The sequence below is a fragment of the Zootoca vivipara genome, chromosome 15 (assembly GCF_963506605.1).
Source record: "Zootoca vivipara chromosome 15, rZooViv1.1, whole genome shotgun sequence".
Lineage (NCBI taxonomy): Eukaryota > Metazoa > Chordata > Lepidosauria > Squamata > Lacertidae > Zootoca > Zootoca vivipara.
In genome coordinates, this window is record NC_083290.1 from 33,505,303 (window position 1) to 33,518,553 (window position 13,251).

Genomic DNA, 13,251 nt, shown 5'->3' on the forward strand with positions numbered 1-13,251 from the left:
TATCTACTTGCATTTTTACGTGCTTTCGAACTGCTAGGTTGGCAGGAGCTGGGACCAAGCAACGGGAGCTCACCCCGTCACAGGGATTTGAACCGCCGACCTTCTGATCAGCAAGCCCTAGGCTCAGTGGTTTAACCACAGCACCACCTGGGTCCCTGGAGGTAGGGATTGGCAAATACAGTCATACCTCAGAAGTTGAACGGAATCCGTTCCGGAAGTCCATCCGACTCCCAGAATCGTTCGAAAACCAAGGTGTGGCTTCTGATTGGCTGCAAGAGCTGCCTGCAGCCAATCGGAATCCACGGAAGCTGTGCCGGACATCCGACTTTCAAAAATCTTGAAAACCGGAATAATTTCTTCTGTTTTTCGATCATCGGGAGCTAAAACATTTGGCAACTAAGCCATTCAAGATCCAAGGTGGAACCTCGGTTTTCAAATGTCTCAGAAGTCAAACGTTTCGGTTTTCGGAAGTTGAACGTGCCACGCGGCTTCTGTATTGAGTTTTCCGTAAGTATTTGCTTCCGGAAATGTATGCTTCGGGTTTTGGATGTCGAACGGTCTTCTGGAACAGATTACATTTGAAAACCGAGGTTCCACTGTACAGTCATACCTCGTGTTGCGTTAGGTTCATGTTGCGTCTTTTCGGCTTGCGAACACAGCAAACCCGGAAGTGTATACTTCTGGGTTTCACCACGTGCGCACACGCACAAGCATTCTGCGTGCTTCACAGATGCGCAGAAGTGCTCTATCACGCGCCACGCTTGCGCAGAAGCGCCGCTCTATTTGCGGAATATTTGGGGTGCAAATGGCACCCCGGAATGTATCGTGTCTGCAACTAGAGGTACCACTGTATGGCAATTTTGGTTTCTCTCAGTTTCTCGTTTTCCAGTCTCAAGTTCAGTTCTACGCATTTTTGCATCATTCTGTGAGGTTTTTTTTAAAGAAATCATGAAAATTCATTGTCATTTTGTTGCGAATATCTCCTATCATTATTTTTTTAAAAATTTGTCAGTAGCTTAATTGCTCAATCTTGCCCAAGGCAATCTAAAGCCGCTTAAGTTACAACAGGGACTTGTTGGTAAGGGTGGTAAGGGGCTTTTTGCCTGCTGCTTGGCCACATGCCCAGAACATGGGATGGGGCTGCAGGAAAGATCACCCCAGCTCTGTCCTATTGCCATTCTTGTCCAACTTACAGAAGGCAAACATCTGTAGTAGGGACATTTTGTACCTGTGGAGGCTTTTAGACCCTTGGAAAATGAGGGTTCTAAATTGCACAGAGAGCTTTCATCTCCCACAAGCTGGAGGGTGGCAAAAAATGAAGCTCCAGTGAGCTCATTTCAACTGCCTCCTCGAGTGTTTAATTAACACTTAGACATGAACGCACAATGAGGGCTATAGTGAATAAAACACTTTTGGGAAATGGACTTTGTTTTATGTTTTATACCAAATGGTTCCTCTCTCTATATGAAATATCCGGCTCTGCAAATGCATCAACAAACATAAAACAAGATAAGAATTCCCCAAGCGTGCAATAAGATTAAAATATTGAGGGTTGTATCAAAATGTGGCATTCAGTTAAATTCCCTTAGGGTATCCTTGTTCTTCGGGGGGGGGGATTTGTGCCTGTGGAACGTGGCTGTGCTAGGCAATGTATACATGGGTTGTGCAAGAGATTGCTGAGTCTGTGGCAAAATGTCCAAACTTCCCTTTTGAGCCACGCTTGCTAGGCACAGGTCCGGTCTTTAAAGCTCCATGTTTGAGCACTTCCCCCCTGACCCACTGCTTTGCCCCGGAAAACTCACTCTTTAACGCTGAATTCGGTTTCCCCACAGATTGCTGTTTGCTCCGATTCAGCAGCAAAGAGCAGGTTTTTCTGGGGAGAGTGCTGGGGCGAAAAAGAAGCCTCACGCATTGACTAGCACGTGAGCCCTTGCGCTAGCAGAAAGGAAACACTAGACACAAGCCTATGTTTTAAAAGATAAGCAATGCTAGCTCACCTTTCAAGTATCAGTGCAGTTATAGGCTGCCATTATGGGATAGTTTTGCAGCAGCCCTGTTTGAAATACGAGCCCCCAGAATAGGATGCGGATCTTGCAGACTGTTATGGGATGGAGAGGACATTGCAGCAAATCCGCTGTGAGCTCATTAAACAAAGGCAGCAATGATTAATGTTGTTTACGATGATTGTGATTAGAGTTGATGCTTTTCCCTAGCAAAAAGCATTAAAAAAACATAAAAGATGTGGAACTGACAGATAGAACTGATCTAGAAGCAATCTGAGGCTTATAGACTCCCAAATGCAATTGTACTAAGTGAATCAGGAAGAGACAGAAGTGGGTGGATTCTCCTCCTCCCCAACACTGTAATATTTATTGGTACTGTATTCCATAGCTGCCCACCTGCACAACATTGCAATTAGATAATATTCTAGACAACAGTCGCTCATTCTTCTTGCTGGGTTCTGTAGGATGCATGACAGCTGGGAAATTTGAAAACTAAAATTAAGTATATTTTAGTGTTGCAGCTTCTACGCTTAGGAACCCCCTGACCATTAACACCAGGCAGGTTCCAGTGCTGTGCTCTTTTGGGTCCCTGCTTCAAACATTTTTGTTTAGGCAATATCCTATACAGACATGTAGGTTTTGTTGTGTTTTAATCTCTTGTATTGTTATTTTTAATTATTTTTTGAATTGTTGTAACCTGCCCATGGAACCTTGGGAGTGAAGGGCAGGTAATAGTTTTTTTAAAAAAAAATTAAAAAAATGTTTCTAATGGTTTTAAGCTATTTTTAATTGATAAGTTTAATATTTATTGTAAACTGCTTTGAGGTTTCACTACAATCCTGTAGTATACACAAAACACATTTGCCTTTTGGACATCTCTGCATTTGCAGTCGGGAGACAGTCCTGCAGCCTATGGAGCCTGAACAACCACCGTTCTAAGTCATTTTGCTTTACTTCTGTACAAAAAGCAACCAATAGGTTCAAATAATGGTAGTGATAATGAAAAAAACGACGATGAGACGGACAGTTGGAGATGGAAGGCAATGCCGTGCCTCAGAAGGGGTGCTTAAATTAATTTAAAAAACCCAACCCTGAGGTTCATTGAAGCCTGACACACATTTATCGGAGGCTGCAGAAAGTAGGTTCCCTGCAAAGGAGGCAGATTTTGTATAGCTCTGACACACCCTGAGAGATTTCACAGAGGGAAGCGGGGACTTGCCTGTAGCAGCCCCATCCTAGGAACATAGGAAGAAGCTACCTTATACTTAGTCAGACAATTCACTCATCTAATTCAGTTCCGTCTCTATACTGATTGACAGTGGCTCTCCAGAGTGGTTTATTATTATTATTATTATTATTATTATTATTATTATTATTATTATTTACAGTATTTATATACCATTTTTGGGTGGACCTCACAAAACAGTTTACATAAGATTACAGCAAATAGCATCATTTTTTATTTTTATTTTACAATAAAATGGAAAAGAGGACTTGTTTGTTCAGAAAAAGCTGTTTCTGCTTCTTCTCCATTCCCCACAGGGCAAGATGGTCCTTCATATGCCCCTGTGATGGGCATCTGGTACATTCAGCAAACATAGCAGATGTTCATCTGCTGAGTTAGAGCCCCTCCCTAAGACAAGTGCCTTGAGGATAGAACTATAAATGGCAATTGGCTATGATGCCCTTGTGGCAGAAATTTCATGTTCCCAGATAAATGCTACTGAATACCGATTGAATTGCTGCTGGGATTGGTGGTGCCCCACAAGGATGGCAGGTGGAGCTATGGTCTAAACCACTGAGCCTCTTGGGCATGCCAATCGGAAGGTCGACGGTTCAAATCCCTGCGACGGGGTGAGCTCCCATTGCTCTGTGGCCAGCTCCTGCAAACCTAGCAGTTCAAAAGCACGCCAGTGCAAGTAGATAAATAGGTATCGCTGCAGCGGGAAGGTAAACGGCATTTCTGTGTGCTCTGGCTTCCATCATGATGTCCCGTTGCGGCAGAAGCAGTTCAGTCATGCTGGCCACATGACCCGGAAAGCTGTCTGTGGACAAACGCCGGCTCCCTCGGCCTGAAAGCGAGATGAGCACTGCAACCCCATAGTTGCCTTTGACTGGACTTAACTGTCCAGGGGTCCTTTCCCTTTACAGGGATGGCCTATCCTGAACTTTCTTGGAGGCATCTGCTGAGCTGTGTAGGTGCGGGGGGAGAACAGCTAGATGCCAAGCAAGATGGACTTTTGATCTGATCCAGGCATCCCCAAACTCGGTGCCCCAGCTGTTTTGGGACTACAATTCCCATCATCCCTGACCACTGGTCCTGTTAGCTAGGGATGATGGGAGTTGTAGTCCAATAATAATAATAATAATAATAATAATAATAATAATAATAATAATAATAATATATTATTTATACCCCACCCATCTGGCCGGGTCTCCCCAGCCACTCTGGGCGGCTTCCAACAGAAGAATAAAACACAATAATCTATTAAACATTAAAAGCCTCCCTGAACAGGGCTGCCTTCAGGTGTCTTCTTAAAGTCTGGTAGTTGTTTTCCTTTTTGACATCTGTTGGGAGGGCGTTCCACAGGGTAGGTGCCACCACCGAGAAGGCCCTCTGCTTCTTGCAACGAGGGAACCGCCAGAAGGCCCTCGGTGCTGGACCTCAGTGTCCAGGCAGAATGATGGAGGTGGAGACGCTCCTTCAGGTATACTGGACCGAGGCCATTTAGGGCTTTAAAGGTCAGCACCAACACTTTGAATTGTGCTCGGAAACGTACTGGGAGCCAATGTAGATCTTTCAAGACCAGTGTTATGTGGTCTCGGCGGCCGCTCCCAGTCACCAGTCTAGCTGCCGCATTCTGGATTAGTTGTAGTTTCCGAGTCACCTTCAAAGGTAGCCCCACGTAGAGCGCATTGCAGTAGTCCAAGCGGGAGATAACTAGAGCATGCACCACTCTGGCTAGACAGTCTGCAGGCAGGTAGGGTCTCAGCCTGCGTACCAGATGGAGCTGATAGACAGCTGCCCTGGACACAGAATTGACCTGCGCCTCCATGGACAGCTGGAGGGCCGAGTTTCGGGATAACTTGATCTGATCCAACAAGCTTCTTCTCACGGAACCTGTGGTCCTGCAGATGCCGTTGAGTTGAGAGCTCCCATCAGCCAGGATGGCCAGCAGTCAAGTTATGATGGGAGGGGTAGGTCAGCAATGTCAGGACGAGCCACAGGGTCCCCCTATGCCCATCCTTTTGAATGTACTAGCAATGCAAGTCTCAGTAAAGCTACAGAAGCAGAGAAAGGAACCCGGTACCTCAAATGTCAGCTTGTCTCCTGTTTTGAGACACCGGTGCCAGGTTTTGCAGGTGGCGCGGGGCAGCAGTGCAACACCCATCAGTAGACCATGGGGATGATTCACACCTCCCCGAGGATGAGAAAGGTGCCAAGGCTTTGCACGGTATCACGGCAATGTGAAAAACAAGAATGAGAGAGAGAGAGAGAGAGAGAGAGAGAGAGAGAGAGAGAGAGAGAGAGAGAGAGAGAGGAGTTATCAGCAGCCATCTGGCAGAAAATAGCAGGAGCCAGAGTTGCGCACCACCCACACACCCTCTGCAAGAACTGTTTTCAAGTCAGATCCAAAGCCCTCGTCTCCTACACTTCCTCATCCGAATGGAGACGGCGAGTTCTCCGAATGCCTCCTTAAGCTTCCTGAGTGCCCCACTGCTTTCCTGCCTCTTTCCTAAGACCGCTGTGCTTTCCAAACAACGCCCAGAACACCAACTTCCTTTCCACCAGGGATCCGGCACAGCCAGTCCAGGCCTGGGTGATCATCACAGCATTCATTCAAAGCGGGAGGGGGAGATTTCCAATTGTTCACAAAAGGGAGGAGATGCTTGAGTTGCTTGCACATTATTAGCCTGCATCCACGTGAGCTGAGTCCCACTTGAGCGCCCCGGCCTGCCCAATCCAGTATACCTGAAGGAGCGTCTCCACCCCCATCGTTCTGCCCGGACACTGAGGTCCAGCTCCGAGGGCCTTCTGGCAGATCCCTCCCTGTGAGAAGTGAGGTCACAGGGAACTAGGCAGAGGGCCTTCTTGGTAGTGGCGCCCTCTTTGTGGAACGGCTTCCCAGCAGATGTCAAGGAAATAAACAACTACCTGACTTTTAGAAGACATCTAGAAGGCAGCCCTGTTTAGGGAAGCTATTCACGTTTGATGTTTTAGCGTGTTTTTAATATTCTGTTGGGAGCCGCCCAGAGTGGCTGGGGAAACCCAGCCAGATGGGCTGGGTATAAATAATAAATTATTATTATATTATTATAATTATTATCCACCACTGAGAATTCAGAAATGTTATTTGAAGGAGAATAAGGGCAAATTCTAACTCATTGATGGTTCCACTTTGGAAACAAAACCCTGCAATTCGGGGCTCTGAAACCTACCAAGAAATCTGGAGGGGAGGTTTGGAAGCAAGCCCTACACAGGTGAGGAAGGAAGCTGTTGATGCAGGTCTGTGAATGCCAGAGTCAATATGTCTCTTTTTATTTACAGTGGCTAAGAAGAAATGGAATGGCACAGAAGCATCCAAGCTGGTTTCCCATTGGTTCTCTCAACAGCACCCTTTCACTTCCAGAAGAACAATCACCACCCCATTGAGTCTGATCACAGAAGAGATGCAATGCTCTCCTGGACCGCCTTCCTTTTTAGAGCCGCTATCCCTATTCTTTCTGTTAAAAAAAAATCATATTGGCACTCCTTGCTTCTTCTTGCAGTGCAGACCCCTGCATTTATCCTTTGCACGCTGCCTCTAAGCCCTCCCTCTGTACATATCAGTAGTTCTTCAATTTCCCCCACCCAAATTATATACACGTATATCACACCCACACCTGTGTGATATAGAACGGAGCTTTCTTTTGCAGCGCTCATAACCTGTAAGCTTGCCTCTCCACCTCTCAGTTTTTGGGGGGCCTTCAGGCTTTCGCTACTCAGTACTGCATTCTAAGCAGTGTGAGCAAAAAGGCTGTTACTTGTATAGCTTGGCCTTTAAGCCTTTTCCATCACTGGCCAGAGTCTGGAGACAAGGCAGTGGAGCTGCAAGTGGTATGATAGAACGGCTTGCTCTACAGCACACAAGCATGTATTTGGTTCCAATGTAACAGCTGGCTCGATGGGGCATAATATTGGCTGCTGTTTTTAATTAGATCCTTACTGCAAAACAACACCATACACACATAAAATAAAACCACATTAACATCGCCTATAGCTGTGATTGTGAACGCAATGATTTTCTTAGATCTCCATTCGCCCACCTTTCATCTTACTAATTAAACAACATTTTTAAAATAATGGAGTAGGAAATGCATGTTGATGATGTTACGGGTGCCATGTCGAGATGGTTTAACCTGTCAGTTTTGGTTCCTCTCAGTTTTCTCGTTTATCCAGTCCACCACATTTCTGTATCAGTTTTGCAATTCCTTTAAAAAAAGATTCTCCTGAAAATTCATCAGAATTTTAGCCTAATGTACAAATTTTTATATGCATTTTTGCCTAACAGACAAGTGTTTGCAGTCAGTTCCCCCTCATATAATGCACGTATGGTGCTATTTTCACTAATATATGCCTTTATCTGCCTAGTTTCCCCAATATATATATTTTTGTATACTTCATTTGTTTGGAGAACTACGTCACAAAATTCAGAGAAGGGCATGCTTCAAAGAATAGCTGTGCTTCGGTTCATATATTCTCCCTCGTCCCTAACACCAACTCGAATGTGCCCATCACAGCTCTGTGTCCCCACCCCCACCCCCTGTCCCAACACACAGAAAAATTGCAGCATCGTTCCTTGCCTGCTGAACTTGTGCCAGGCAGAAATCTGTACATAATGTTATTTGTGCAAGGAAGGTCCATTCAAACGATCTCCCCACGACTGAGGCTGCAATCCTGTGCTCACATACCAGAGAGTAAGTACCATTGAACTTTAATGGGGCTTGCTTCTGAGTACCGCAACTATGCATAGGATTGCAACATCAAAATCCTGCAAAGCTGTTTCTGAAACCTTTCTCTCCTACTACCTTTCACACTTTAAATTTAAAATATCTCCAGCTAGAAAGGAAACACCCTTTTCCTTGGTCAGCCCAGAGAGATGTTCCCATAAAGCCTTTTCTTGCATGTTGCATGCCGATTTATTCTTTTGCATCTGACAGTTTTAGAAATTCTTTTTGAGGCGTTACGCAACCAAGCTCCATTTTTAATCAGTCTAGCCTTTGTTGAACGTTCCTGTTCAGTTGTGGTTTGAAGGTTGAAATCTTAATTCTGTTGGTGTCCTCAATTCTTGTCATGGTGTGGTTGAGCCCTTTTTAAGTGAACTTACACAGTAGCTGTAGGACAGCCATTGGTTCCCTTTGATTCTTTGGGCCAGTAGATCATGGTGAGTGCTAAGTTGCTCCCAGTTATTAGCCTTCAGGTTCTTCATTTGCACAGACCCAATCTGATAGTCAGTGCGTATCATCCCCCCCCACCACCACCACCATGCAAGCTGGTCGTTGTGGCTGCCCTAACCTCCTAGCCCCAAGTTCTGTAGGGCTGGCCCTACCATTGTACAGAGGGAGGCAGTGACTTTAGGGGTCAGGTGCTGGGGTGCAGCAATGGCAGCCCCTGGGCTGTTGCTCCTGAGCTCCTCTTCCCAGCCACCACCCTCTGTTGGAAGCCAGGACTGCAAACACTGCCTCAAGTGTGATGGAGAATGTTGTCCCATCACCATTGCTGAGGTAAGATTCATGTACCAGTCCAGTTGGTTTGGGGAAGTAGGGCACCATTCTTGTTTTCAGGCTGCAAAATATACAGTGGTACCTTGGTTCCTGAACAGCTTAGTTGTCGAACAAATCGGCTCCCGAACGCCGCGAACCAGGAAGTGTTCTTATTTGCGAATGTTTTTTGGAAGCCGAACGTCTGACGCAGCTTCCGCTTGAGTACAGGAAACTCCTGCAGCCAATCGGAAGCCGCACCTTGGTTTTAGAACAGTTTCAGAATCCCGGAATGGATTAACTTTGAGAACCAAGGTACCACTGTAATGGTCCAGCCCTAGAGTTTGGGGATCAACTGTGTGGTCCAGTTAAATCATTTTGCCTTCCACATTTGCTATGAACCCACCCTTGCAATTAAGCACTAGCCCAGAAGCCATCTGCAACCATGAAAATCTTGCAGCTCGTAGAGGAGGAAAGGAGCTTTCCATCCCTCCTTTGCACCCAGGGTAGGAAGGCAGGGCAGAGGAAAGGAAGAGCACACCACAAGGCAGGCATTGGTGGGCACCTGCATGAGCCCACTGCTGTTTTCTGGTATGTCTCCCTCCTCTCCTGGAACTGTCTGTTCATCTGCTCTTTTTGAGCCTGCAAGCCAGAGCAAGGAGACAAGAACTGTCTCCACCCCTCTCCCCATGCTCAGCTTCAGGACATTGTGCCGATTAGGCCCAGAGGGAGGGAGCAAGTGAGAGAAGAGGAAGCCACTCAGTGTACCTTGTCATAAGAACATAAGGCGGCCTTGCTGGATCAGGCCAAGGGACCGTCTTACAGTGCCCCCACCCCCCGATGCCTATGGGTAGCCCAAAAGCAGGACCTGAATGCAATAATACACCAGTTCTGTCCCTCCAATGCTAGCCCACAGCAGGCTAGTAAATATTTTTGCAGGCAACCACTTTTTTTTTTTGGCAAGGCTGCATTAATCCGATCCCCCTTCCCCCAATTGGCTCCCACGACTCATCAATTCCCTCATTCTTGTTTTCTTACTTGTACTCAAACCTCTAGCTTTATGCGCTCTATAGAGCACCAAGAACGGTCCAAGTTCTCTAAAAGGCTGGCAGGTTAGGAAGAAGATGTGATCCTGGCTTTTTATGCTTTCTTCTTCTTCCCTCGCTTCTTACAGGGCTCAGAGCAGGCAGGAGAAAGGCTGATGGGGTGGGGAAGAAGGCCATGGGATAAGCAGAAGTGCAAACTCAAGCAGTGACTGTATTCTCTGCTTTGAATTTGCTGGGCTTTTAGGAAGATTCTCTAGGTAGCAAGAAGGACTGGAGAGATGATACACCATCCAACCATTCCAAGAAATGTTCAAAAGGCCTTGACAGCATGCAGGAATTTCCTTTCTGCTTATTCAGCTACATTTTACACCATCCTACACTGTTCTTCCATCTGCCTTGTGAACACCCCACAGTCCCTCGGCCTCTCTGCACCATGCCCCACTTTGTAAGTCCCCCCCCCTCTGCATCCATACAGTTTAGGCAGGAGCTGGTGCAGCTTTCTTTCTAAATATCTTTTAAACATTTTGCATGTGATTGCTTCTACCAAGATGGAATGTTAATAAAGGAATGTTGATATGAAAATCTGGACCCTTTGTTGTTGTTGTTGTTGCAGCTGCCAGCCATCTTGCCCATTGCGTGCCAAGGCACCCAAGCCACAAAGTTCCCAGGAGAACAATAAAACGCACTGGGTTCAAATAGGCCACAACTTTATTGATTACAGATGTGAGGGGTTTGGCTTAGGCATTGGAGTGAAGCCAGGCTATATCTTGACTCCTGCAGGTCTGCAGGGAGTCCACGGAAGGCTAAACCACCAATAGGGGGTGCCCTATAATTTACATCAGATAGTGGGGCAAGGAGAACAACGTGTTAAAAGCTCTTGTTTTGTCCTGGCTGGTGTGTATGCAGCACGACTCTGGAAGTAGCAGCTCCTCTGGTATGCTCTCTAGAACTATCTTCTCTAGACTAAAACCCAGACCATTCAGATTTCTTTTACCAGCTGACAGCTCTAAAAATAAGTAAATATATGCAGAACAGCCTAATTTGTGCACAGTGGGTGCTGGTGACAGGTTTGAGCTGTGTGTGTGTGTGTGTGTGTGTGTGTGTGTGTGTGTGTGTGTTTGGGTTGCCTGGACACATTTTTTTGGCAGGGGCACACATTGAAGAAGAGAGAAACAGAACAGCTCCAGGGGGAAAAATCCCTAAAACTGGGATACTTTGGGCAGCCGTGTTTAGCCTTAAAGCCAAGGATAAAACCTAGGGTTGTTCAGTTTTAGAAAGATGGGGCTTAATACAACAAGACACTCATTATTTATTGGGGGGGGGGGCGGCTTGGTTAACTTACTCTTCATGCAACAATCTTCATGGTAAGGAAATGATTTTTTTAAAAAAGAGAACAACATGAAATACAGAATCAGAACAATGATGGTGGAAACACACAATGAGAGAAACCAAACCAAGAGCATTAACACATGAACCTGACCGTAAATAGCCTACGGATACAAAAAAGAAAAGAAAAAAAAGTTAACAGTCTCCTCTAAAGGAGAAAATTCCTGGATTATCTGGCATTCTGTAACATGAACCTGTTTCCAGTTCCAAAGTTGAACCTGTTTCCAGTTCCAAAGCCATAATTGAAGAAGCCTGATTGGTAGTCATCATCAGTGAAATACACTGTGGGAACCACCAGCAGAGTCTCAGTGACCCATCTTCAAGAGCAGGGAGGTACTTATGGGAGAAGGCACTCTCTCAAATAGCCTGGACTAAGACCATAAAGCAGGGATGGGAAACCTTTGGTCCAAGGGCCTCTCCATGTGGCCTTTGGAATTATCCCCAGGCTAACACCCCCCTCTCCGTGGCTACATCTTTAAGGGCCCTGCTTTGCACCCTCCTTGAAGGTGTTTGACTGGCTAGACTGTGCCCTTGAACTCTGATAATGCCTCTTGTTGGTCTGTATGGAGGATAGAGAGGGTGGTGGTTGGTCTATTAGCATTTATTGCTCCACTCACTTCTGATTCTGGCTCCGTCCACCAGCATGTGGTCCTCAGAAAGTTGCCTAGAAGCAAATGCAGCCCTCAGGGTGAAAAAAAGGTTGTTCCCTAAAAGGGATGCAGAAGGAACCCGGAAACAAATGGACAAATACAGAATCAAAGTTTAAACGCTCCCCGCATTTCACACTAAAAATAAGCCTGGCTCCCATGTTCCAAAGGAATTTTCCGAACAACTTTCGAGCACAGGTCAGGTAGTCCAGCTGGAAAGCTACGGCAGATTGCACAGCGGTGTATGGTCACTGTCTCCAAGTCCTGTGAAAATTCACAACAGGAGCTAAATTCTAAGGGTAGGAAGTCCACAGAAAAGCTAGTGTTCAGTGTTACCTAGCAGGGAAGCTTGAGGAGTCATAGTAAACTACACTAAAAACTCTGATTGGAGAAGGGGGCAACTGAAGTTGAGCCACAGCTCCTGAAGGAAGTAGCTAGAAGTTATTATGAAAATTCACCAGGATTTTAGTGTGAATTATACATATTTTTGTTTGCAATTTTTTCCTAGTAGACACATTTTTGCAAGAAAATACCCCCCCCCAATATGATGCATTTTCATATGTGTTTTTCACAAAGATGTACTTTACCCTTGTTTATTCGTTTTTTGTACACATTACTTTGCTGGAGAACGGCATTGCAAAATTCAGAGACATGAGAATTTCAAAGGATAGCTGTGTCTCTGTTTGCATATTGTTTTGGAAAGTGAAAGCAAGGTAGGCTGAAATGCTAGCTGAACAGAATTTCTCCACCATCTCTAGTCAGGAGGAGCTCTCAAAAATCTAATTCAAGTTTTGACAATGCAGCAAGCAGATTAGGGGCAGTTTAGAACACCCTTTGAAGGATGTCCTAAACATCTTCAGAGGAAATGTTCTTTGTGCAGCAAAACGAAATGATGTAAAGCGACAACAGACCAACCCCATGGTCACAGAGCAAGCTTAGACAAGAAAATTCTTGAGCTGGGATTTGGTAGTGCTGGTAGTAGATGCAGGCCTGGTAGATATGCTTTCCAGAAGATGATTTTCTGACTGGCTTTCTCCCTGCAGAGAGGCCTCAGAGATTCCTGGAGCTGTGGCATCTTCCCTTTGGAAGAGGAGAAGGAAAAAAAGAAGAGATGTTGAAGCAACTAGCATCAGCCAGATGGTCACTATTTTCAAGTGAGATACCAGTGAATTCAGACTACACAATTATACTCTAGCTGGAGATGCTAGAGATTGATCCCAGGACCTTCCCCATGCAATACATGTGCTCTGTCCATAAAGGACCCCTGGATAGTTAAGTCCAGTCAAAGAGGACTATGGGGTTGTGACGCTCATCTCGCTTTCAGGCCGAGGGAGCCGGCGTTTGTCCACAGACAGCTTTTCGGGTCATGTGGCCAGCATGTCTAAGCCGTGTCTGGTGCAGCAGGACACCGTGACGGAAACCAGAGTG

The 13,251-nt window shown here is 45.9% G+C and overlaps 2 protein-coding genes across 2 annotated transcripts in view; one reads left to right on the forward strand and one right to left on the reverse strand.

Annotated features, from left to right (window-relative positions):
* NRGN (neurogranin) overlaps positions 1–10,366 on the forward strand; it is a 47,813-nt gene extending 37,447 nt beyond the window's left edge. Inside the window, exon 3 of the mRNA XM_035140203.2 lies at positions 6,553–10,366. The gene's annotated coding sequence lies outside the window, so the exon portion shown is untranslated. The remainder of the gene's footprint in view (positions 1–6,552) is intronic.
* A 692-nt stretch (positions 10,367–11,058) lies between these two features.
* Positions 11,059–13,251, reverse strand: part of VSIG2 (V-set and immunoglobulin domain containing 2) — a 28,070-nt gene continuing 25,877 nt past the window's right edge. Inside the window, exon 7 of the mRNA XM_035139703.2 lies at positions 11,059–12,903. Within this exon, the coding sequence (XP_034995594.2) occupies positions 12,759–12,903 (145 nt within the window). The 3' untranslated portion in view covers positions 11,059–12,758. The remainder of the gene's footprint in view (positions 12,904–13,251) is intronic.